This window comes from Scatophagus argus, chromosome 3 (assembly GCF_020382885.2).
Source record: "Scatophagus argus isolate fScaArg1 chromosome 3, fScaArg1.pri, whole genome shotgun sequence".
NCBI classification, from domain to species: domain Eukaryota; kingdom Metazoa; phylum Chordata; class Actinopteri; family Scatophagidae; genus Scatophagus; species Scatophagus argus.
The window spans coordinates 24799990-24827938 of record NC_058495.1 but is presented as its reverse complement, the minus strand read 5'-3'; the positions used below and the strand labels follow the sequence as shown (position 1 = coordinate 24827938).

General features: G+C 41.5%; 1 protein-coding gene across 4 annotated transcripts in view; it reads right to left on the bottom strand.

Moving 5' to 3' along the window:
• Positions 1–3925: 3925 nt before the first annotated feature.
• Positions 3926–27949, bottom strand: part of raly (RALY heterogeneous nuclear ribonucleoprotein) — a 108488-nt gene continuing 84464 nt past the window's right edge. For 3 of the 4 annotated variants that reach the window (XM_046384982.1, XM_046384980.1, XM_046384983.1), the window contains exons 7-9: positions 20458–20660; positions 17907–17954; positions 3926–6507 (exon numbers count right to left, since the gene is read on the bottom strand). In XM_046384982.1, coding sequence (XP_046240938.1) covers positions 17910–17954; positions 20458–20660 — 248 coding nt within the window. In that variant the 3' untranslated portion in view covers positions 3926–6507; positions 17907–17909. Of the gene's footprint in view, positions 6508–17635; positions 17955–20457; positions 20661–27949 lie in introns of those variants that run through there. The other variant, XM_046384981.1, reaches the window with a different exon arrangement.

The window sequence follows — 27949 nt, the reverse complement described above, 5'->3', positions numbered from 1 at the left end:
GTTACTAAATTATCTGATAAAATGAGCTGATATATGAGGGGAAAAGGTTTTTAAACTCAGTAACCACTTCAAACCACTTTTCTTCCATCGCTTTTCAGACTCTGTTGCTGCAGTTATAAAACAATGTTTGGAGCGGATCATAAAATCCGTGTATCCTCTGCATGTATTTTCATTGGTCAGCAGAACCAGACTCAGCTGCATACAGACATCCGACATGACAGACATGAGGAAACTTAAGACGTAGTTGACCGAGGAAGCAAAGAAGAGAAGAAGAGGGCAAGACCGAGCAAGAGTAAATCTCTGACTGGCTTTCAGCCACGGAGACGAGCTGAACTTCTCGATGTTGGTAAAACACATACGTTTTCCGGACGTAATAACGTTGTCAGGACTCTGCATATTGTATGACAGTGGAGTTGCGTTCAGAAACTGTGGGGGAGCTAAAATCGTACAAAACATCAGTTTTCACATAAAGATGCTTTGAGCAAATCCCATGAAAGGACCAAAATCTTTCCCGATCCTACTAGCAAGTAGTATCCAAAATGTTCATTTATTATCATTAACCTACACACACACACACTGTAGTTTACTTTGACTCCCACCTACAATGTGCTGCTGGCAGAAATGTGGATTAATCTGCTGCTGAAAAAGACCACACTGAACGATCACTTTCTTTAAAGTAAGAACCAGTCGACATGGGACTGAGAGCCACTGACAAGGTAGAAAATCAGAAACTATTGAGAGGACACACTGCTAGTTTAGATCTTTTCATGGGACTTATTCATCGAACCATGATTAGATTAATATGATATAGATTAATATGAGGGCTATCCTCAAAGGAGTACCAGTGCTGAAGATACACGTGACATTTTGCACAATAAACAATCTATATAAACCAAGAAAAATTCAGTTATCGTGTACTTCAGTGCTAAACTTAGCATTAAAACCTGCGAGCTTCCACTCAGGTTGGCCTCTTCATGAGCTCCAAAGCCTTTGTTATCGTCACAGTTACATAAGATGAGATAGGAGATAAGATTTATCCTCTGGCTTTATGCAGGCGGTCTGAAGGATTGCATGTTTGAGTGCCCAGCAGCACTAAATCCCTTCCTGTCAGCACTTTTTAATGCAGGAAAGCAAGAATGAGAAAGCTGATCCTGGGTTTTATCATGGACTGTATGACAAATATTGGACAGAGCCACCGTGACGTCACCCATAGGTTTCTGAAGAGTCTTATGTGAAGCAGGGGGCGTGTGCTGAAGTCCAGCTAACCTGCGTTCAGTTTGACATGATGTGCAAATAAACGTAAATTTATGTCCATGGTATCAACCAGGGTATGTCTTTGTGAAGCTTTTCTTGTCATGTGGCCCAACAAGTTTGGTTTATATTAAAATGAGACATAACACTTATACTATTACAGGCCACAGCATAGTACTGCCTGTGTTTGGTCTTGAAACCAGACCAGGGGTCCCATCAACTGAATATTTTCCATTGTTGATGGAAAAATCTGTAAATCGTCCGTCATTTTGACAGAACGTTAAGTAATTCACATGCAATAGCCACATGTGGTAGACCGCCCGTCCGGGTAAATAGTCTACACAGGTAAGGGGGACACGAACCCGAAAACGAAGACATCGATTGAACGAGAGTCTGCAGAACACCGACATAAAGCTGTCGGACATGGCTGGAGCTGGTCAACGCTACGCCACGAGAGACACAAACATCAGTCAGTTTTTAGTGGACGATGACTTTTTGGCAGCATGTTGTACCGGAAAACCCTAAATATTACCGTTTGAAATGGTTGTAATTCTTGCGATGGTGGTTTTTGTGCTACCGAAACAACCACTTAGAGCTGCTCACATTTCCCGGCATACTAAAACAAACTATTTTGACATCATCCCTTTGGCCAGAGGTCAAACTCTTCACGTTCCACCTGAGATAAGTGGCACAAGAGTAGAGAAAACCTCTTCACCAAATAAGCCATTTAACAGTTTAACCAAGTTATTTACTGCATGTATGATTAACTGTGTGGCTCTGTCAAACAAAAATGCATTCCTGTGGGTGTGAAGAAAAATAAAAGGAGAGATGAGATAAAGAGAGGAGGTTTGATTCCTGCAAGACACTGAAGACTTCAGAAAACATTTCCAGTTCTGAGATGTAATCACAAAGACGACCGTCACAAGTTCCAACCTTTTATTTGGATTATTTACATGTGTTGCGAAGGCCTCTGGCAGCCAGAGGAGTCAGCATCATCACCTTCATCGCACAGTACGCACAAGTCATTAAAAATAACAGCAAAGACTATTAAACATCAGCATGTAGAAATCTGACAGGAACAAGAGGGAGAAAACAGGGAAGGCTGAAGGAAAGAGGACTGGAGGACGAGAGGTAAGAAGAGGCGAGACAGAAAAACGTTTTCCTCTGAAGGTAAACAAGCGCAGGCTGGTTTCAAAAAGGCCGAGTTCCTTATTTGGGAGTGAGAATTAAGATGAAAGATGACCATTTTATACGCACAATACAGCTCATGTAACGCCGAGCTTCATAGGACCATAAACAAACTTTCTTTGTCTTACTTTGGTAATCGAACCAGGAAGTGGTGAACCAAATCAGGACAACCGTCATGAAGCTACTGGGCGGACTGAGGTTTGTGCTGTCTTTTCAGGATCGTTTACTTTCTTGCTTTTGACAGAATTTCTGTGTGCAAGTCAGAGCGACTTTAGCCGGAGGTGAAAACCGTCAACAGGAGACACGTCTCTGTCTTCATCTCTGATAGGACAGCAAGGTTGGGGGTGGGGAAGACATGAAGGAACTAAGGGAGACAATAAAACAAAAAGGGTGTATTAAGATGGAAAAGGAAAGAGAAGAACAGACGAAATGACAGTGAAAGATGAAATGGAACGAGGACGTGGCTTGGATGAAAGGGAAAAGGAAGAGGAGATAAATGGAAGACAAGGCGGAGAGAGAGAGATGGAAAGAGACAAGGGAAAGAGAAAATAACGGGACGGACAGGAAGTAAAAAGAGTAAAACAAGGTGGCTAAACGGACATGAGAAACGGAGTTAATGTGTCACAAATGGAAGAAGAGAAAAGGGAGGAGGGAAGGATGAACCGCAGAGGAAGGACACGAGGAAGGAAGATACGTTCAGAAGGGAACAAGGAAATGCAGTGAGGGACAAATTCACAGTTTTAACAGCAGTGAATCTCCTTCCATTCGTTCCTCTGTGATGTCCTTGTTTTGTGTGTGACTGATACGACAACACAGCAGCAACATACTGAGGACTTAAGAACCTCCAACATTTCACTTGGAGCCACAATTTCACCCAATACAAGAAGTGGTTTATTTGACATGCTCTTCCTCACTTAAAGGCTCTGAAAAGCCAAACCGTTAGCTCCAACACGAACGCCTGAACACACCGGCACAGCTTCTGTTATTTCATGTATATATATGTATGTATATTTATTTGTGCTGTTCTCACTGGTTCCATGAGCAGTATCTGAATTATATTTTACCACTCTAAATCTGATCACACCCACAAAGTCCTGGAGCAGCAGATTAGCTGAGGTTTTCAGCGTTTAGCGCAACATAAATCGTATCTGACCGCGTTGTTGTTCTAGACTTTGTTGGTGTTTTTTAGACTTCGTTGTACGTTTAGTGTGGAGAACTTTTATTGTTTCAGGTGCTTCTTGTTTTGGAAAGTTGTGGGAACCATTTTGGGATTCAGCTGCTAAACAGCGAACATTAATGCGCACACACACACACACACACACACACACACACACACACACACACACACACAAAGGGTCTTTAAAGTTTTTGAAAATAGAAATAAATAAAGAAGGATTATTTTAAATGCTTGAATGTATAGATTTGGAAGAGTAGTCAAATCAAAGATTGACTAATCAAAATCAAAGTATAGATTTGGAGAAGTTCTCTTGATTGTTTTTTTTTAACTTAAAGGCGCAATCCACAGCAATTCCCAGTTTCTGTTTGTAAACATAAGCGATTCTGGACTGAGACAGTTTGAGATTGTTAAGTCTTATTCCCAGGTCGTCAAAGCACCTGGAAGCGAAACTCAACAATCAACTCAACTTCTTCAGAGCTGTTCTAAACTGTTAGGTCTCTTCACAAAAAATCGTATGCCCATGTTGGGTCCCAGAATTGGCCTGCAGAGGAGAGTTCTGATAATCACAACCACAATCTCCGTCTTGCTCTGGAAAAGGCCAGAAAGTGGACTTTAAATCAGGATCAGGCAAAGCCACTGGTAAAAACCAGAGGCTGTCTGGAACGTCGGAGACATGAGCACCGCATAAGATCTTCACTGTGCATACGAGTCCTGCCAACATGGGGTAAATGTATCTGGCGGGGAACAAATTTCACAAACTTTATGGTCAAGAGTGATACTAATAGTAACAATTAAAATAATAATTACTGAAGAAAATAACAGCTTTTCATGAGGTTGTTTTGGCAGCTTTAGTCTTGTAAACCTCAGACATGTTTGTGTGATTTTTCAGACAGTTTCAGCAAAGTGAAGTCATCATGTAAAGTATTGGGGCTTTTGGGATACGTAAATAAAACCTTTTTAGCTTTTTTTTATTGTTGACTTGAACCCTTTAAAGGGTTATGTAGATTCACGCTTAATAAAACTCCATGTGTTATGTGGTCGTAACTCACCATAAAGGCAAACACATAAGTAATCATTTGAAACACAAACCAACCTTGTAACAACTGATAATATAACTTTAAGATAAGAAACATGTGAAGGTGCGCCGCTAATTAATAATAAAACCTGTTTATATTACCACATTTTTGTCTCAGCCTGTTCTAACCGCTGGCTTCATGTCGAATTCCCTAACATGAAAACAACAAACTAAAATCTAACGTGACTCCTTCTTTAATAATAAAAAGACCCTTGGGCCCTGTGGAGCGCCAACTCCAGCGCTGAGAACCGATCATTTATATTATACTGATAACGTCACGTTGATTATTACTTAATGAACCTGATGATGTTATACCATTAGTTTACATCACCTAAAAACGTGATAAACAGGTTTTATTGTGGTTTCACACACCTGGGCGTTAATTTCAGGCTATCAGAGACGTAATGGCTTTGCATGGAACTGCTTTTTGATGGGTTTAACAGAATGTGATCGCGCAGATTTACACGTGTGAAGAAACTTTTAGGATGTAGGCCGTCACGGTGGAAGTTACTTGCACTGAAGGCTACAGCTTATCTTGTGCTTAACTTCTGAATAAAGTCCAGAAGCTTCAGATTCTGATTATTGATCTTTGTGTGAGGCCTGAAATCACCTGCCAGTGGCAGCCAGTTAGCACCGGAGCTTTCAGGCTCGTCTGCAAGGAGTCGATTTCTCCTTTTCTTTTGTGGTTTTCCTAAAGTCATGATGAGCCTGTGCACGGCCGGGCTGTAACCAAAGCTTCCATCTTGATGACTGGATGGCTTACGCAGACGTTACGCAGAGGTGATCCTCAACCTGCTGAAGCAGGAGGAGGAAATATGTCAAAAATATGTCAAAAATATGTCTTTTCTGTTTGATCGTACTTTCAATGTCTTCAGCACATTTTACCACTGAAACTTCTGAATTTAAGCTCAAGTAAATATTCATGTTTTTGGGGATCCTCTCCAAATTGAGTGTGTTGAAATATATAACTGGGTCTGTTGTGCAATTTATATGTAATTTACTGGAAGTGTGTCAGTTGAGCAATATTTGTAGTTGCCCTGCAATTACTACCAAATTACATTGTTCTTGCCAGAAAACTATTAGGAAACAATTCTGAAATTATATCATGAAAAAAAACTGTTTCTAATTAAAGATTTATTGGACTCTTTTATGTGGCTCAGCCTGTGTATATCTGCGCTCTTCAGATATTAGGAAATCCATCCCTACAGAACACTGTCCCTTTTCTCTTGGGATTTTTGTTTTTAATTTTCATTTCACATAAAAGTTTGCACGAACAAGGTCAACAGCCGACGACCAGCTCTGCCTCAGTATGTTGCCCGTTCAGTCGTGTTGTTTGAAGTCCCACAAGGCAGCAAATGATGATCTGATGAGCTCTGGCCTTCCCAAATACTGCTGCTCTCAACTGGAGATCTCTTGTGTGTGTGTGTGTGTGTGTGTGTAAATCCGTCGGTGTGAGATGCATTTTGACGGCAGCCTGCTGTTTTACTATCTCCCTGTGGCTTTGACACAGCATCGAGTCTCCATCGCCGTGTGTTTTTCTTCTGTGTTTGTGTTACTGCACGTAACTCATCAGTTTATGATGTGTTCTGGCAGCTGCCTGCTGTTTTAGTACCTTCCTGTGGCTCTGACAAAGTGTCAACTTTGTCTGTGTGTGTTTTTACTGTTGTGTGTGTGTGTGTGTCCAGCTTCCTGCTGTTTGATGGCCTTCCTGTGCTGTTATTCACTTCTCTGTCTGTCCGTTGTTGCGCTCTCTCTCTCTTTCTGTCTCTTCCTCTCTGAATGTCTGTCTCCTCCTCTTCTCCAGAGCCCACAAGACCTGAAACACAGAGGAGAGGTCACTGACAGCAGTGCAAGTAAACCTCTGCAATAATTAACCATAAATTAAGCTTAGATTGACAAATTTGCAAGACTGACGTCTTCTGAGAAAACCCAGAGACATTCAGCAGGAGAGCAGGAAGCAGCGTGACAACTTTATACGCTGAGTGGATGCTTGGGTTTGTAAAATGCTTCTGGAGAACACAGTTCACAGTCTGTCCTCTCCCAGCAGCCAGCGTTAAGCTACGAAGGCAACACTTTGTTGTTGGTGCGACGACTTCTTCTAAGTACAGAAAAGGTTTTTAGAAAATGGAAGAATAAAGTTGCAATTTAAAAGTGTTGGGCTGTTGATATTCTTCTTTCAAAGTTTGTCTCCCTGTGAAGTGAAGTGTCTCCCTTCTAGGTCTCATTGGGTTATGGTTACGAACTGAGACAACAACAGCAAAAAGGACAAGAACAGTGCGAGAAATGAAAACACGTAACACCGAGAGCTCAGTGAGGCTGTACTTTGGATACCTTGAGCTAAATGCTAACATTGTAAAATGTTGACATGCAGGTGTTTAGCAGGTGTAATGCTCACCCTGCGTTGGTTTAGGCAGTTAGCATGCTAACACGTGCCAAGCTGAGACTGATGGGTATTTTATTTTGCAGATATTTGGTCATTCATCAGAATGACAGAAGAATTGGACAAATTGAACGTTTTGGCCTAAAGATGGCACTAGATGAAAAGTCAGAGGATCATCCATGTGATTACAATTCAGACTGACGGGGACTCAGTGTGAGGGGCCAGGATGCGTGCACCGAATTTCACGGCAATTCATTCAATAATTGTGGAGACATCTTGTTGAAAACCGCAAATGTGAACCATGTTGTGGCACTAGGGGAAAAGTAAGGGAATCACCAGTCGTTAGGTAGGAACCAAGCATGTCAGCACCAAATTTCATGGAAATCTGTCCAATAGTCATCAGGATATTTCACTGAACCCAGAAATGTCAACCTCATCTCATGCTGGTGCTGGAGGAAAAGCCTCTTTAGGTCCGGTTTGTCTGTGCAAAGTTTGCCTCAATCCAGGCAATAGTTAATGTGGACCAAAGTGGTGGACTGACAGATCAATGGACAGACAGACAGACCGACATTGCTATCTATCAAGCCAAGCTGCCAGCACTGCCACAAAAAGTGAAAGAAATAAAACATAATGAAGAGAAATATTAAAATTTATGGTGTGGACACAACAAAAAAAATGTATTCAAAACATGAAACACACGCAGTTAATTAGACACACATTCTCAAATTATTGCTTTATTTTTGCCAAGGCTGGTTTTCAGAAAGCTGGTGCCCCATGAAGCTGCAGGCTCACTGGGGTTCATGTTAGTGAATATGCACCACTAAAGCACAACATGAGTTCACATGCAGAAGGCCTCGTGTTGGCTCCACACTGGACGTTGTGCCGCGTTGGGCCTCATGTTGGGTCCTGCTTCATTTCTCAACCTTTGGGCCCGTTCCCCTTTGTCAGACTTGTTTGTTGCATATTCCTAAACTAATGTCTTTTTAACGAAGTTATCCAGGGTAGCATCACAGTAAAGAAAAACTGTCCTTTGCAAACAGAGAGGACAAACAGAGCGTTCTTGTTCTCATCATTGATTTCTGCTTGTTATCCTCGAGTGTGTGCGAAACACTGTAAAATGTTTAGTTTTTCCTTAAGAAATCATCTTTTGATGTTCATGCTGAACATTTAAGAAAATTTCAACATTTGCTTTCTCACCAAGAGTGAGATGAGGACAGTAGAAATCATTTGAGCACTTTTCAAGACACAACACAAGACACAAAACATTATCTAATCAGATTTAGAGGTGTTCGTACGCATATATTTTTAACTTGATAAAGCAGAAGGCTGATTTCAGTCTCTCCTGTGCTCATGTTGACTAACTGCATCCTGTACGTAACCAGCAGCTCGGTCAGTGGCTTCAGTCTGTCACATGATAAATATGCAACATCCAGCTAAACTTTTAAAACTTTCTGAGTGTGACTGAACTTTGTGAAGCAGTCGCAGTTTGGTTTAGGTGCAAAAACTACATGGTTAAGTTCAGAAAAATAAATCCTGCTTTTTGGTGAAAATAAGGATGTCATACATTACATAACTTATGTTACATGAGTGTGCATCATAACGTCAGATGAAGGCATTCAAAACCAAACCCTGGTCTTGGAGGGAGACGTTGGAGGGCTTCCTACAGCTTCGTTCTTTGAAGCGAAGGGTCCTTGACCAGGTCGCCGTGTTTGACGTGTTGGCCGTGAGAACCAGCTGACTTAACGCAGACGCACGAGATCTACTCTACTCATCTGGAAGAAGGAAAATGAGCGTATTCCAAAAATACTTCACACTACAAGAGATAAAGAGAAAGAGTCGGGAGCAGACTTTCTAGAGGATCTTGGATAGCCTGAAAAAGTGGAGCTGAAACATTTTCAAATATTCAGAGAATCCACCTCAGATTTACTGTTGTTCTCTTGGACCTGAGCAACAGTGGAAACATCAGGTGTGCAAATCAAACAGTTTGAAATATTTGAATCAGTTTCTGGCAGATTTACTTAATTCTACTCATTTCTTCTTCTCTTTTAACAGAGGAGGTCACTTAATGATAAAAGGTTCATACATGTACATGCAGGCTTTGGATCCACAGCTTTAGATGGTCCTTTAAGTGTTAATGGAAAACTGCAGTCTTGAATGGTCAGTTGAGGTTAAAAAACAGCCACTTGCTGGGCCACACCGGTCTATTTTGCACAAAGACAACAACAAGAAGTTGACAGAAAACATTAGTTTAGTGTCTCATTTCTACCACTAAAGAACAGATAGTGTAACTTATTAATAAGTAAAGCCTGTGAAACTGCTAACAGCCACGCAAAGTGTTAATTCTCCTCACACTGACAAACCAGCGTAAACACACACGTTAAGCACACACACTGATGTCCGAGACAGCCAAGATAGGAACCAGAAAAATGCAGAGCACAGTCAGGAGATGGAAAGATCAAAGGCTGCCCTCATCCATCAATTTAATCACCGGATCACAAACACGTTAACCAAAAGGCGTCCTGCACACAGAAGCTTTTGAACACGCAGTCGTCCTTCCTTACTGAGAAATAAGTCTTTTTTTTTGACTGGCATGTTTCACACATGTTTTTATAGGGTGCTAAGCACACCAAACTGAGCTCATAGCTGCAGACTCAGCTATCTGAGTGTGGGGTGGTCATATCAGGAAAACAGCTGAGTAAAGAACTGAATGTATGACCAAGGCTGTGAGTTTTAACTGCGAGCTAAACACGTCCACTTTGTCGGTGTGACACGCTGGAAGTCATGCCGTCATACTGCCAGGAAATACATGTTAAACAAATGTGCAGTCACTTCAAAAACAAGGCTGTCGCTGAGTGAGTTAACCACTGAACGACAAGACCTTTTGTGGAAATGAATGAGGTGTTGATACAGCAATAAACCAGCGGTATGCAGCCTGCCCAGACCCAAACAGTGGCAGACAAAGTTAGCTTAAAGCTGGTGAAGAAAAGTGTTAACAATTGGCAGCTAAAGAGCCAGAATTTTCTCAGGAGGTGGTGAAATATGAATATCTAATACTGAATATTAGACTTAACATTTACCAGATGGCCACACACACAACTGCAAATTAATGCTAACGCTGCTCCATGTCTGTTAGACTAATGCAGCACATCAGCTTTGTTAATCGATAATGTAACACATGTTCAGTGTGTTTGTGCTGTGTTATAGTCTTACACCAGTCACCCAGATCACGGAGTACCAAACGATCCCATAAAGAGGACATGTCACACAGGGTATCTGATGTTACACCCACATCTGCTTTGTTTTCATGATTAAGTGTCGCTATGATAACCCATGTGCGAACAGTATGACGTGTGAGCGTGTGGGCGCACAAACAAAGGCTTTGATGTGCAAGTGTGGAGAAAGCGAAGAAGCTGGTCGATATAAAGGCGGCCGGGCTACGTGGAAAAGTACTGAAAGCCTTCAACAACGTTTCCACGCCGAAGATGGTCAGTCTTTGTGATGCAGCTGCCTCCTCTGCTGGAGAACAAAGTGCTTCTCCTCCTCTGTGGTGCACTGCATTGTGACGAGCGCCGGTGCAGAAGTGCAGAAACTCCCTCCCGCTGGGACTCACATGTAAAACTCTCAGCACAGACATTCACATGTCGGTCTGAGCCGGGTGGTACAAGGGCAGCAGTTTGCCTGATGCAAAGTATTTAAAGGCCTTTTCTGCTGCTTTTAAAGCACAAGAACTATAAATCACTTCCCATAAAACTTCAGCTGGAGTTCATTTTTCAGCTGGATTTTTACACCTTTTTCATATTGCGCTTTGCCTGACGAGCTTCCTTCTAACGGGACGGATTGAACTCCACTCATGCTGAAAACTGATTGAATTGATGCTGTATAGCCCTTCAGACAAAAACATCCCCATAAAGGCTAATGTTTTGTAGCTGTAACACATGCTTTACATTTCCACCATGTCCTCTTTTCTCTCCCTTTGCTGAACCTGCGCGAAGCTCCAATTCCTTGCAGTTAATAAACAAGATTCAGACTACTACGTTGTAATGAACCAGCTTACTCTATCACTTGGAACCCTTTGAATGTTGATGGAAGTTTCATCTGTTATTCTAAGAGTCATAACTCAGTCAAGCAGGAATGCACACACGTCATACACATACTGTTGGGGATAAAATACTTACGTAAAAACATTCCTGATAACTTTGGAAATTGCCTAATAACCTTTACATTTGAATTTCTCTGAAAGATTCCCTCCACCCTCCATGTATTAAGGCATACACAAGAACTTTTCACTGTGTGTCTCACATGGTTTTCACAATTACCCGACACACTTTGTGCGTCTGAACACGTGCTTAACATGAAAGATCGCTTTACTTAACTTCAGGCGCAGAAACGAAGTGATTCAGTTTAGGAAAACAACTGCATGTGTACATGCGTGTTTTCATACAGGATGTGATGTGTTTGCAGTGGAGGCACATTAATGACTCATCCAAACACAGAAGATAACCTGGTGCGTCTGGCTTTTTAACTTCCTGGGAAGGAGACCAGGCTCGATTACCACGTTAGAATCGTTAAAACACAACCTGTTCCTTCTCCCTCATTAAATGACTATCTAAATATTTTTAATTCCACAGAGGATGCCTCCTCCTTCAGCGTCTGACTTTTTAGCACATGCTGATGTTAAGTACAGTCTCACAGAGCCACCGAAGTTCTGCCTTTGTGTTCTGAAAACCTGTGGACAAAACCATACAAGCAGAAAACACAGGGAACAAATTGCAAATTGATATTTACTCCGCAACTGACAATTGATGGCACTTAAGAGTAGTTAAACTTGTTGGTTCATTTGACTAACAGACCGCAGTTTAATGCTTTGCAGTGCGACCCAACAGTGATTAGTAACCCCAAACATCCACTCTTAGTCTTTAATTTATCTAAATTTAGGAAAAGCAAACCCCCTCCTTGACACTCCACAGGAGCTGATCCTGCTGCGACATGACGGCTTGTCTAACTAAACACGTGAAGATGATTAAAATTTGTTTAAATAGAGAGGGATGTCTAGATTATGGCTAAGTAATGTTTCAAAGAGCATTTAAACGATTGCATTTGAGTGCTCAGCAGGCCATAACTGCACACTGCAGGAGAGACGACTTACGTAAAGGATGTTAAAGTAGGCCTTCATTAGTCCCGCAGTGGGGAAATTCTCATTGTTACAGCAGCACAAGAAGAGCAAAATAAAGGCGCATGTAGGTCGAGAAAAAACGTGCAAAAACAAAACAAAAATGCTGCTCCTCCACTTTGCCAGAGACAAACTGCTTCTCCAACGTGTCCTTTCATTACTGTCAAAGTTACATTACAGCTGAATGTTTTTTCTAAATGGAATAAAACATAACATGTATGGCTCTTTAACCTTAAAGCTAAATTTTCCTCAGCTGGGGGGTTTCGGGGGTTTTGTCACTTGACAGACACATAAAACTACTGTGTTCAGTCCTTGGCATCATCCACTTCTTTCCCACTGCATCACTGGCATCACCTCAAGGTTCTCTCAGCGAAGAGAAATGTGTCTTTCACTTTATATTTGGTCCCCTCACATTATATCTGTGATGGAGTGTGCGCTCATTTCATAAAGTGCTGTGGGGCTCTTTACTTGGAAAGCCCTTGAATTAAAAGCAGACTGTCAGCTTCGTGGATCTGGAGGATTACACGAGTCAGAAAAAGGGAAGTTTGGAGGAGGGCAGGAAGACTGAGGGAGTGTATACATCAGGTTTGTGAAAGAGAAGCAGACACCATTCCTCCTTCTCAGTCACTAATCACCAAAGATGGAACAAGATCACCAGATATTCCACGTTTCATTTATAGCAGCTGAGTTGCTTAGCTTTCACTTCTCCTCTGAAAGCGGCAGCAGAGCTTTATGCAAACAGCAGCTGATAAATGAGCAGTTTGCTGGCTCGTTGCTCAGTCACGTCACTGGAGGACAGAGTCTGCACTGCTTATGACACGAAACATCAAAACCTGACACTCTCAACGCCCTGTGAATAACTTCAACATCTTTAACAGCTTCCACACCGCTGATTAAAGGAGGTTTATATCTGCTCATGGCAATTTGCAAAGATGGTTTTATACATCGAATCTAAACCGGCATCTAAAATGACGACTGACGCGTGGGAATCACGGATCTGCACACACTGAGCTGCTCTTTTTCCTTTCCAAATAACCGATAATGATGATCTTGTCTTGTCTCATTTGCACTATTTCTTAATTTGCGCAATTCTGCAATACTGCTGTAAATATTGTTGCCATCTGGTCCCTGTTCACTGGTTATATCTTTTATTCTGGTTGTTTTTATATTTATATAGTGTTGTTTTTATATTTATAGCATTAGTATTTGTAGTTATTGGGCTTATACCGGGACCAGGGAAACTAATTTTGTTCCACCTCATGTCTCCACATGTGTGAAATGACAATAAAGCTCCTTGAATTCTTGAATCTTTCCTCCTACCTGTTGAGCAGCTATGACTTAACAGCTTAATTGATGACACGTTTGGGGTGAACTGTCCCTTTAATAATTGCAAACCCACTACCAAATTATAAGTATACGGAACTTCATGCCTTCACTCTGTTCGCTTTGAAAGGGGACATAAAATCAAAGTTGGTCTATTAGCTTTTGCGCACAAAAAATATTTCCTTCAATTGGGACAGAAACCACACAGAATCCACGTTTAATGAACTACGATCACTGAAGACTTTACGAAAAATGCCAGTTATTTTTATCCAGGTAGCCTAAACCAACAAGGCCGGTGGATAAATGTGCAGCTTTAACAGTGACAAATTTGATGCAGAATGCAAATATAAATATTTCGCAAAAAATATTTGAAAACACTTTCCGGCTCTCTTTGAAATTACCAGAAACGATGGAAACAAATCAAAAAAATAAAGCTGGCACAGACACATGTAGAAAATTCATTACAAGCAACAAGCATAAAATATGTTGGAAAAAAAGTGAATGACGCCAATACAGCTTTCAAAGTATTCATGAAATAATTTAATTCAGCATTTAAAAGTTAGTAACGCTTTCAAAAATACTGTTTAAAGATGATGATTATAATAATGAGGCTCGGTTTACTGCTGGCTTGCAAAATTTATCCAAAATAAGAAACAAACCTTGTAAAAATGTATTTTATGTCCTGCACCCATAAATCTGGCAAATAAGAAAATGTATAAAAATGAATATAATCGTCTCCCTAGAGCATGAACTCTCCAAGTAATATCAAAGCCACATGGACAACTTGAAGTCAATTACTACAAAAGAAAAAAGCATCCGCAAAATTACCTCCTGGTTTTTCTGATGGGAAACCACACATCACAAATCGCTTTGATATTACTTAAAAGTTCAGTGAGTTTTGGTTTTTTTTGCTTGTTTGTTTGTCAGTTTCCTCTTGTGAAAAGACTGCTAATACCAACGATAGTACGGCTAATTATAAGTGAAGCTGCTTTCTGTCCGTCTGCTGCTTTGCTCCTTCTGAAAAACAAAGAGATAAATGATATAATAAGGGAGCTAAGAAATTCTGCTGCGGGTTACGATGTATTCAGTGCATCCCTCGTTAAGGAAGTAACGAGCTCCATAATAAAACCGCAACCAATATTTTTGCAGCGTCCATGGAAACTGCTATCCCTCCCTCTGATCTCCGTTCTTCCATGCTTTTCCAACAGCATATAAACGTATAAATCCTAGCGTATATAAACATATTTTTTGAACATTTGATTGCCATATAAAATACTGCGTGAGCCATAAATTCCACACACTTCACTATTACACTCTAACATTAAATTATGTCTGCCAGCGAGCCAAACGTGGGTGTTGTGCCCACCCGAAACTCTTCATCTTGTCGGACCGAGCTGACTCAACAACTGGGCAAAGTGAGCATCAGGACTGCAGACGCCCCCCATCTAATCCTGTCGCTACTTGCTGTAGAGGAGCCCGTTTTGCATCTGGGTCGTGATTTGAGAGCTGGTCGTCTGCTCTGACACGTCACTTGTTTTACTTTACTTGTCTTGCTTGAGAGATTTGATCACTTATGACATTTCATTGAAGAAATAAGGTGGAAAAATAAATAAATATCACAACATGCCAGCAAAACGACTCAATGACTTTTTCCAAATCAGGCAATAAGCTTGACCTTGTGTTCCCCATGAAAAAGCTTAATAAGGTAAATACATGACGTGTTATGACGTCCCGTTCAATAAAAGCAGCAGGGACGCTGAGTGATTAGACCTCAGACAAGAAAAGGATTTCACTACAGGGAGCAATACAAAAAGAGCTTATTTGTTTTAATTTTGGGTGGTGTGATCAAGTTCACAAGATGGACTTCAAATCCACATTTCTGGAAGAACTTGGTATGCAGTGCAGCAGCGCAGAGGCCAAGTACTTTTTGTTCTCATTTCTTGCCAAAGCAATTTGCTCTGTTGGCCTCAGATGATCAGAGGCAGAGACACTCTGATAATGTCCCCCTTCATAAACTCTCAGGGGCCCCTTAGTGCCGATATCAGCACACATTATCACATCATAGGGGGATATCCAAACTGGGGTGGTCGGTTACAAAAACGTGAAAACGTCCTCGTCCGTGTTACAGACGTTATGGAAAGACGGGCTTAACTGCTTTAACAGCAATTAGATGTTGAAAGACAGAACAGTGAAGAACACCAGAACATCAGTACAAGTCACTTCATGGAGATCTTTAGATCTGTGCACATGTGCTGCTTCTATTTAAATTTAAACATTTTCTTCTTTCCCCAGCGGCTCCTTTTTTTCCACAAAGCTGTTCATGTTACACCACAAGCAGTAACCCTCCTCCAAACCGCAGCTTTATTTAAATACTCAGTGTTTCAGTCTCCTATGGATCCTCATTAGGCTTTTGGTTGCAGTCTGTGTGCAAGAAAGAAAATTAATGCATTTTGAACCTCACAGAAGGTTCATTCATTTCCCCCTAGAAATTCAGATCTCTTCTGCCGAGGCTGCCGCTTCATTAAAAAGAATCGAATTACGTTAAACATCTCGAGTGAATGGGAATCTAACAAGCTGTCGTTTTGTTCCACACGACCGACAAGACGTATGATATCCAACAAGATGTGATCACCACAAAGAGAACGTCACACAATGTGAGTCGCTGAGGAGGGAATCTTTCTCTGCATAAACGTCAAGAGCGTCTGAGCTCAATCAAAACCAGACCTTTAACTCCCAGCTGTTAGAGCTGTTTTCTGCGTATTCAGCGAGGCCTGCGAGGGCTTCAGTGAGCATGAGTGTATGTACAGAATGCATGGATTTGTTCTCATGTTGCCTTCAGGCTGCAACAACTGAAAACTGTTCAAACACAGCTCAGATTTTCCTTGTTTATTTATAACTTTTAAACTATTTCTGTCTCTTCTTACATACCCAACCAAAGATTTTGTTTTGTCAACTGTTTCTTATCAGTGAGACCTCTCAGGTTCATCAACTGTGATTAAGATCAGCATTTAAACTTAATTTGTCTCGCAGTATTTTAATAATACAGTGGGAAAACAGCTCATTAAAGTGAGCACAATCATATCTCGTTGTACTGTAACTGTAACAACAATAAACATTTCTATTCTCTTCTGACGTGATGAGAAACAGCCTAAAATAGGACTGCACTGAACAGTTCGGAGCTTCGTTTATGACGAGACCAGTCGAATTTTTCCTCATTGGAAAGGTCATAAGATTGTCAGCGGAGCAGCTCGACTCTGTTTGTGTTCCTCTCTGCCCCTCTGAGGCCTTCACTGGTGTTGATAGGCTGTCGCGACATGTAACCAATCAGACAGCAGACAGAAAGGCGGCTGTGTCAGAGCTCTAAATCCATACATACTTATGCTACTCGTATCCAAATATGCATTTGTGTTGACGAAACTGGTGAGTTATATTAATTAAAGAAAACTGATGCAATAAAAAAATAACTAATTTAATTTGCTGAATAAATTTATTCATATTGAAGATTTTGCTTGAGTTTTTTGAAGACAAAAAAAAAAAAAAAAAAAAAAGCCATTTGGGTACAGTCCTGATCTAAAGTGATGAAAACAGGAAGGAAATACAGGAAGGAGCAGAATTTAAACAAGCACACTGGCCACTTTGGAGAATGTGTGTGCGTGTGTGTGTGTGTGTGTGTGCGTGCGCACACAGCGACTGTGTGCGAGTGATATCGAGGTTGAAGCCTGGCTTTCAGCAGCACATCCATGATTAAGCCAACGCTGCTTAATCAAAGTTTAAAAATATTGAATGTGACTGATTTGGCATTTGTTTGATAATTTCCTCATCCTCGGAGTCAGGTTCAAATTAGAAGAAGTCGAGGCTGATTTACGTCCGATGTGCCCCTTCAAAGCGCTGCGGCGGGTTGCACACATGACGAAGCTTCCTGCGATAATTTCAAACCTGTCTGACACGCACATCTGGACTGAACGTCACCGCTTTGCCCTGCACGCCTGGCCGAGACGGACGCTAACAAAATGACAAATCTACGAGGAGCATTTCAGACATTTTTGTCATGCAGAGCTGTTTTTTTGGGGGTTTTTTTAACCAATAAGCTTTAATTTCAATAAACTTAAGTGTGCTGACATGTTTCTGAGCAGCGTCTCCAGTTTGTTTAAAATGGCAGCTGTGAAAAGTTAGCATGTTTGTTTTTCTTTTTTCTTTTTTTTTCTTTTTTAGGGGTTGGGGTGGGTGGAAAGTGAGATGTGGCAGGAACAGACTGGTCTTAGTTTCGAGAGTGTTTGTGATTCAATAAGATGTGAATTATCTTCTCGTGTAGGAGATGCAACCCGAGTTGATAAACACTCACCTCTCATGGGTGGATGGGGTCCATCTCTGATGATAGGCGACTGTTCTCCTGAACGAAACAACAGTGGGAAAAGACCAGAGTCAAAACACACACACACAAATATGTGCTGTAAGTTTCCAAGTATTCAGTGAAATTGGCCTCAGGTTATGATTATGTAAAAATTTATGTCAGCAGGGCAAAAGGGCAAGACAGGAATTCTTTAGAAAAACAAAGCCCGTGTGAGTTTCTATGTTATTTACAGCAAATCTTACAACAAATACCGCATGTTATACAGTATATAACATGAAGGTTTTATAAGCATTTTTAAAGAGCATTGTATTACAAAACACAGACATACAGCCGGCGACCTTTTGAACTGCCTGCAACAACATGTACTACTCATACTGATGTTCCTGCTTCCCATCAGTAACTCAGGCAAGAAATATGGTTATTATAGTGCACTTGACACTGAAACAGGAATCTGTTTCTTGCTAACCTTCCAGTTTCTTTAAAATTTCTCCACCAATGACCACTGATTTCTCATATTCTTTCTTAACTCTTGGTTCTTTCTGCCCTTTCATGTTCAGTATGTTTGCAAACCCTTAGTACGAGGTAACGTCATTTCTTTCAGGACTTTCTACTACCTAAAGCATGAAAAATTATATAATATAATATGTATATTGCAGTCCATTCAGCCATTTGACTGCAGCCAATCGTGTTCATGCAGCAGGTATTTCAGAATTTTAAATGGTAATAATCAACACGCAAGCTACACAACATAAACTTCTCTCATGATGATATGAGGACAAAAGGACAACAGAGCACAAAATAATAACTACTATTAATAATAGAAATGTTAGAAGGGATTTTGTGTTGCCATGGTAACAAATCGGAGACAAGTCCTCGGATTATATTTTATGTAATATACCATAGTAACTTGGCATAAGATAATATCTATGTTGCGTTCAATATTATATAATAACAATACAATACAATAATACATTTGGATTGACTTGGACTTGACTCGAACACTGGAACTCAAAACTGGACTCGGACTCGTCTGGTGACTCGACTACAACACTGCCTCCCTCTCAGGGTCAAGCACAACCAAATTACATCTTCATCTCCTGACTGACCTTTGTGGCAGCTGTTTCGCTTACTATAACATAATATTTAAAGGTAAGGTTATTTTAGAGGCATTTGGACGGCCTACCTGCCTTTGTACCTGTCCAATCCTCATGACCTGAGTCTTCCTAAAGCTAAAGGTGTTAGCATGCTAGACGCACAAAAAATGGCCAAAAAAAAGTGCAGCTGAAATTTCCAAATGCTAGCCTGCTAGCTTGATAGCTGTGTGTACTAACAATATCCATGTTTGCTGTTTATGTTCATTATGGTTTTGTTAGGCATTACCTTACATCTGAATGAGACTTGAAGTAGTTGGAAACAGTTAGCAATGACAAACATGCTGTGCAATATCACATATAAGATCTGTCTCTTGAGTAAAGTCTTAGCTGTGTAAAATATTGTTGGGTAAAATGTGCTATCGGCCTCACGACTGCACCTGTGACGATGAGACGGGAATTGGAATCTAAACATTTCTCAACAAACTGATCATTTGGCCAATAAATTCTCACAATAATTTAAAATGGTTTCACAGACCCAATTGTCCCGTAATATTCACTAAACCACCAGAAAAGACACAGAAACGAGCAGCGAGTCATCACCACTGAGAAAAAGGAAGGTTGTGTTGAAAAACAGCCAATCGGGTATCAAAGTAGCTGCCGATTGGTCTGATCGATGCGTAGAGTATCTGCACTTCCGAGCAGGTTGCAGCAGACCAGCTTTGTGTCTGAGTTACTCCAGCTGTTCTGTGCAGACGCTGGACTGGGCCGACTGGGCTGGTGCCCACAAACCTCGAACCAGTGGGGAGCAGCGTCTTTCAGAGAAAACAGCTGGAGGCCTGGTTTGTTTGTTTTACGTATTTATTGGTGTTCATGTGATGCTGATTCTTCTATTCCCCTGCAGCAGATGAACAGGCGGGTTTCACTGTCAGCCTTGATGTCACACATACAGCACGGATGCTTATGTGTGACTCTTCGCTGCTGAGTGTGACTTTAAAATGTGTCGTTTGGGGCAAATATTATTAAATGTGCTTCTTACCAGTCAGTTGGCAGAAATTTCAACAGCGACTGTTGTGTTGTTATTGCAGCGTGCTAATTTGTGTCATTGCGAGACTAGTCTTTTCAGTTATGGCTGTTTTGTGAATACGGACAGTGATAATGAGCTCCATGAGGAAAAAAAAAAACACTTTGGGAAGATTGTGATGCAGCATGAGCAGCAACCCCTCACACCAGTGAGCTAAGTGACTGATTGATTATCATTATTTGGGTGTAATTTATTTCCTTATTGTACTACAAGAGAAAATTTAGGGAATTCAGCGTGAACGTAGAACATAGTAGAACGTGCAGAGAGGATTAAATCCTGAAGATTTCATTCAATTTTCATTTTGTTTCTTTGTGATGAAGCTCCACACCTGCTGAACTCACACACACACACACACACACACACACACCGGCATATGGTTGTGGGCGCCGTCCTGCATGTGCTCTCCCTCCTCCTCTACTTCCTGCTCCTCCTCTTCCTCCACATCCTCCTCCTCCTCCTCTTCTGCTTCGCTGTTCTGTCTGTGGTCATCCTCGTCCTCCAGCTCAGAGCTCGACTGCTCCCCATCCTGCCACGCCTCCTCGCTCTTACACTCCTCCGCCTTCCTCAGCTCTGCGTGAACACACAGCGGCACAAAAACCCAAATATCAGAAAAGTGGGGAAAAAATAAAGCAAGCTGGAAATGAAAGTAGTGGTTTTTGTGCCGCTGAACGCTGTGTGGTTTTAAAGTTAAAAATGTGTGTTTAAATGTGTGACCCGTGTGTTTTTGGTAGGAAACAGCCACCCACAAGAGCACAGGCCTCTTTAGTTTAGAGCTGAACGGTGCCTTAATGGCCATGACTGTCGTCTCCCATCAGCCCCTGTGGCCTTGTGGCCACTGTCAGTCTTTCTGCCCTCTCCCATAAAGATCTGTGCATCCTGCCCGATGTGCACGAGATGAACGTTCATTTCTTCCTTCTTATAAGTGAACTGAACTTTGCACCTGGTTATCAAGGTTATTTACTGATGTTAATGACTATTTCTCCACAGGAAACAATCCCACACACGAATCCACGTAGGTGCAAGGAGAACATGCAGACTCCACATGGAAAGGCCCAGACCCAGACCTGGACTCGAACTCTGAACCCTCTTGCTGCATCATTGTGCTGCCCCATACGTGAATCTGATATGACAAAACATGTAAACTACACACAGTCAGACTGCACCCACAAGATGTTAAAACTTTTTTTTCTTTCATTAATAACATCCTGTTTGTAGCTTACATTCATAACAACAGCTCCTAATAGCTCCAGCAGGGATTAAGTCCTCTTTGGGCTCAAACATTAATAACATCACTAGGATAACACATCTGCTACTCTGGCTGTGAGTGACTAAACAAAAAAACAAACAAAATTTGTTCACTAAATATTCCCATGTTCGATGTAATAAAAATTCTTTACGGTAATTTCGCCTTTTTGTGGTGAGCAAGGGGTTAGCACTCGCCTGTTATTATCTTTACACACACGGCCGTGGGGTCTGCGGCACCACAAACAACGAAGGAGTTCAGCAAATCTCTTTGGAACACCCTGAAACTGTGGCCGCAGCAGCAACAACCTCTGGCGCTGCCTATTTACAAGAGCAACAACAAACCTCTATCACATGTGGGCTGCGACTCAGAGACCTGGAGTCAGGTTACAGGGATGCAGCTTGCTTCTGAAGCTGCATCCCAGGCTCCAGGTGACTCCAGATACGAGTCCAGTGTCGAACTCCGTCCAGCTCCACATGCTTTCAGAGAAACTTGACATCACACAGGCTGCTTCTGCTTCCATTTCCTCTTGCTGTCTCTAACCACTGTGGTTTAGTATTTTTTCAGTGTATTGTTGTAAACACGTACTGTGACCTTGTACTACTTTACAAAGATCCTTTACTTTTCATTACGTGACATGAAAGATTTCACTGTAATTTCATATGGCCATATTTAAAGGGACAGTTCACACATTGTCCCTCTGACCTGTAATGACACTCATCATCTAGATGGCTTTGCTGTGAGTTTCTCAGTTTTGTAGATATCTGCTGGTTTATTTATTCGGACTCTGAACACCACGAGTGACGTGTCATGTAGTTCCACTGAACTCAAGAGAAGGCAGACTTGTCTACAGCCAGTATCTCTGAACACACCAGATGAGTAAAAAGCTCTACAGCAAAAGAAGAAAAATATGTATTCCTGTTTTTGGAGTCTCCCTGTGTAATGTATTTTATTAGGATACAGAGCGGTTGTATGGAAGAAATTTTGCAGAAACATATGTTCTGTTGGTAATGCTTGGACGTTTCCAGCGTGCCTTTTTATATTGTTCTTGAGGTGTGCCAAGATCTGTATTAAAAGAGAAAAAAAACGTTCCTGAGCAACTTTTCGAATTCGTCTGTTTTACTTTATCACTGCGGTTGTCGTTTCCTAACTGCATCTGTCGTCGACCTCACGAGGTTTTAAATTGATGTCAGTTTGGCAAAGCGGTTGAAATGAATTATTCAGTTTATCCAGCTCTAGTTTCAGCACCACAAACATTACAAACAAAAGCAAGTTCAAAGGTCAAAATATTCACACAGTGCTGATGACAAACTATCCGGGTGATGCTACAGGGAGCGTTCATAGTAACCTGCTTTTCGGCCGCGGTTTGACCACATCCCCTTTCAGATGGCGCAGGTCGACTGCGGTGCTCTGAACCGCAGCCTGATAGCAGATGGGAGGAAAAATGTCCTGGTCTCCCTCTGGGCCCCTCTGAGTGCTGCTATCCTTTGCCTTTACTGTAATCGTACTTAACATCAGAGATACTAAACGACAGGAGCACATGTCAGGGTGATGACTGGCTCCAACCGTACGCTCGTATGGCTCAATGCGACCTTTTTGTGATTTCAGTTTCAGCTATGCTTTGGTCAGCAGAGTGCGTTTTCCATTTGCGGTTGTTGTCTGTTCGCACTGTTGTTGTTTGGCCTTTTATTTTTCTTTGCTATTGTTTGCATGAATTTAAAAAAGAAAAATACAAGAAAATCCAATACAATGCCACCACTGTGCTACACAAACTTCGGTAGGTTTGGCACCAGGGCAGCTTTCACCAGCGAGCTGCTGCAGCACAGTATGGTAACCTCACTTCCAATTACTGTCACCTGCTTCAAAAGAGCCACAAAATTGGCTTCAAAAACACTGGGTTGGACCTGTCTTCACTCTATGTCACTCGCTGCCTCAGGAAAACCCAAAAGATCGTTCCGGATACATGCAACACAGCTGACTCCCTCCTCTCTCTGCTGCCATGTGGGAAGCACACCCAGAGAGCCTGTAGGCTTCCCACAGCTGGTCAGATCACTAACATACCATCCAGCATGCACGTTATGTGAAGATTTATGGGTTTCTGCTTATTTACTGTACTGTAACAAACGACCTGTTCAGTGTCGGTGATGTACAATCAGATGCTTTCACATTTAGATTGTAAGCTTTGATTTGCAGCATTTCAAAGCAAATTTTATTGCATGGATTCCTGGTGGTTGTGAAGCAGATGTATTAACAAACATAAAATACGAACATTTGTACGTAGTTTTAAGAAATCACATATCTTTTTAGTGAAACATATTAATATGTTGCCTCATAAATATTCTATCCTGACCTTGACACCAGGGGCAGTGCTGTAACAGTAACGCGGGTTCCTGGGATATCAGTGCATTTGAGCCACGCATTAACAAGCCTGGATTGTCTTAATCATTTTCTGTTTGCTTGAAAATAACAGGTTTGGTTTTAACATTCTGTCAGCTTTAAGTTTTATCACAAAGTTTTCTGAATGCTACTCGCAACATTTACAATAAACAAATTCTGGTGTAAAACACAAAAAGAAAAACTTTTCAAAAAGACTTATAGTTAAGTTTGGGTACAGGCAGGTGGAGCTGAGTGTTATGGACGGATAAACCAATAAAATATTTAGAAAGAAAACAAAACAGGTTCTGTTAAGACGAGCTCTACAGTTTGTCAAGGAAGGATGAGACTGACCTGAATGAGACAACGTCCTTTCTTGAAAGCTTTCGAGAGGTGGGGAATGGGACAGGAGTCATTAATGATCCGTCTCTGACATACTGCAGATCTCAGAATCTGGTTATAGTGACTGTTAAAAGAAATATTTAAAAAGTCTGTCTGGCCCAGACGGGAATGCAACATGCTGTTCTCACATGTTGTTTAAGAGCCAGTCTCCACATGCTCTGCAACAGCTGATCTGAATCAGTGCCTGAACTGAAAAAAGGTGCTGGTAGCCTAATTCTGACATGACCATTGCATGCGTCTTATTCATATACATGTGCATATGTTGGTATTATGTTGTATGTCAAATGTGTTTTTGTATGCATGCCATGATATGCGTACAATGCAGGTTTCCACAGTAAAGTCATAAATGTATATTTGGTTAGGGATGAGAGTTTTGATTGAAAGTCAAATCAAACCGTTGAAGCGCCTGAAAAACCCTGGCTTTAAAACTTTTGCTCATTTATTCATACAACGTCCTGAAGTTACAGAAAGCATCTTTAGGTATTCATTAGACCTTTTGCTCAAAAATTCATCAGGACTGCGTGAGTATGGCAGCAGGTATTTCATGTAATCCAAGTCAGTTAGGGATTCACTGTCGTCATCATCTATATGTCCTATTTGATGGTGGCAGCACAACTTAGAAATATGATCGTTTTCTGTTCCTAAGTGTCTGGACTGTTGTGTTTTCTCTTCTGATATGGCCTGTATTCCACAGGCACTGAAAAATCACGCACCAAGACAGTCATGATGACATCACCAATTTTTCTCAAAGGGAGGGGAGCAAAAAAGTGAAGGAGAAATCTTATTAATTATCTTCTCAAGATCTTCTCCCGATCCTGAAAGCCAGTGGACTTCAATGAAACTCTTTTGATGTATCTGAAACTCTTGAGGCTGATGGTCCCGAGCTGCCTGCCTCACTGACCTCAGCAGTATCACTGTTGGGTTAAATGTCTCCATACCCATTAAATGCTTTTAATAGATGAGTTTTGGGCTGTTTTTCAACAGATTTAATATTTCATTAATCTGTAGCGCGTTTCCCCTGCCAAGATATGCGAGTCCTTCAGCTCCTTGCATGCAAGCGCGGCAGAGTGCCTCTCAAAATCTGTTGGAAAGCAGCCAGTGTGCTGTAGTTCCTCCCACAAATCTCCTCTCAGTCCAGCAATTAGCTGTTACAGTTTGGCATTACAGTTTGTCAGCCTCACTTGGTCAAGAAAATTTTGTTAAACTAAGAATGTGACAGACGGCGCAGTACATTGTACAGATTGTAAACCCCACTGAGGCATTGTGATTTGTGATTCAGGCTGTTTAAATACAACTGACTTGACTCGCACAAAAGAAATTTCAATTGACAAAAAGGTGGATGAGAAGTAGATGCATAACACTCTCGTTTTCACACTTTTAAACATTCATCTATAATTCTATCTCTAACTGTGCAACTTCATCACAAAACAGGTGAGTAACTTGAGGCCTCATGAGGGAATGGCACCTGAAGCCACAAAGGATGGTGCAGGCAACGTTAGCATGGCTGCATTCACCATCTTATTAGTCCAAAGGTGCAAACTACTGGGTCCATACCTTGAGCAGTGTATTATTTCTTTGGAGTCTACTGTGGATTTGCTCCATTAAAGACTGGTGACACTGGAAGTCACATTCACATGGAAGGTGACCAACCACCTATTCCAGATTTTGGGAGAACAAACACTGCCTGCCTTCCATGAGCTCAATCAAGCTCACAGGTCTCTGACAACTAAAATGAAGCAAGGCGGGAAACCAAAGCCTGTCATTATTTGCTTCCACAATTTGCATACCAAGAAAGAAGTTCAGGCTCAGAGGGTTTTAATGCCATGGTAAACCCATTGCTTTTTACAAGAACATGACCCGAAGTCATGAAGCAACTGGCCACATACCATGTGGTAATAGGACAGTTATACAAGCTTGGACGCAGGCCTGCTCTCCAGGCCTCAGCCAGGCTAGTGATTAGAGTGTCTTTATGGAGCTTTGCTTTGTGCACTGGGGCACAGTCATGCTGGAATAGAAAAGGGCCTTCAACAAACTGCTGCCACAAAGTTGGAAGCATAGCATTGTCCAAAATGTCTTGGTATGCTGAAGCATTAAGATTTCCCTTCACTGGACATAAGGGGCCGAGCAGAGGAGTGTCTGGATACTTTTGTCTATATAGTGTATTCTGAATTCTGTGGTCCGATATTTCTGTTTCAAGTTGCTAAGAAAAAACTATCACATAGTCTGACAAACCATAACCCAAAAACAAGAGGAAAAATGTGCGCTTTACCTTCTTTATATCCTCCAGCATATGCATAGCCTTTCTTTTTTCCCTTCACTTTTCATGTGTTTTAGCTCCTGAAAATCAAAACTGCCCTCTATAATTTACTCGGATGGTACCTGGCACTGCTGCTAAGACAATTTAGAATCAAGACTGGTCTCCCTGATGTGTGCACTGTGGTTTTTCTTTGTACTTTATCTTCGCCATAATGTACAACCTCATTGTGAATTTATGTTGGAGTTTGTTTGGAGACTGCGTCCAGGGAGATACACAAGCATTTTTATTCCATTTATCAGAACGGTAAAGGGATGAAGAGCCATAGACAGCGAAGCTACTCATACACTTACAGCATCTTACAGAGGATGTCTCCTTTTTCACCAGAGACTTTCCTTTATCCAATCAAAACACACGTTTTGTTCTAGGTTCTCTGAAAGGGTTATCAAACACAGGAATATCTCCTTTGAATTAGTTACCATTATATCTAATACCATAACACCCCTGTGGCCCAGGCCTCGATGAGGATAAATTCATCCAAATTCTTATATCATATCATATCTCATATCATTATTGGAGGTAACAGGACACAAAATCAATATTTCAGCCACTAAATGATTTTAAAATTTCACAATGGCCAGCTGGGCTTGACTAAACAGCAAGATTTCTCTCACAGATTTATCACTTGATAATAAGCTACTGCACAACACTCTCACTTGTGACTGCAATAACACAGAATGACTGACATGACTGCATCTGCAGTCAGCCATCATCAACCAGAGGCTCTTTCATTAATGGTTGATAGAGCGGTAGATCCTGGTAATAGTGTGCCTATTTACTACTGTGTGGCTGTTGATAAAGTACACATTTACCCCAAATGACTGAGTTTAGATATTCATTTCTTGTAATATGAGAACCAATCCTAGACAGAAACATCTTCATAGACCATCTTCTATTTGCGCACAGTTTACTGCAGCGCAAGATGTTAGAAAGACATGCCGTGACAAAACTGATGACACGACTGACATGCAACAGATGTAAACAATCACCAGCTGACTATATGCACATGTTTTGGACATTCCCACAAGAGTTTTGGCCTGTAATATCTGATACACATGGTGGGATCCTGAGTAAACAGACCCTCTCGCTGCCCTTTTCTGTAACACACAACAAGTTATTGTATTAACTGCTAGCTAGGAGGCTTTTTCTCCTCTAATGGATACATCCCTACCCACCCATTTGCAGATGGACTCATGGCAAGCTTTCTTTAGGCTCGGGGGGATCAGATTCTCCTGAAGAGGCTCCATTAAGGCCTTCCATGGCAACCTGTTTTAGAATATATTTAAACCCTGGTAATCAATGAAGAAATCAAATACATGACTGAGCTCAACACCTGCCCGTCCCTTATTATATTTCATGGGAATTTTTCTTCTGCGAGGGTTTGGCCATTCCTGCGGCGGTTTGTGGGGTCAGGGGCTGGCGTTGGACAAAAAGGCCCGGCTCACAATCTCTGTTGAGGTCAGGGCTCTGTGTGGGCCAGTTGGGTTCTTCCGCACTGGACTTATCCAGCCATGTCTTTGTGGACCT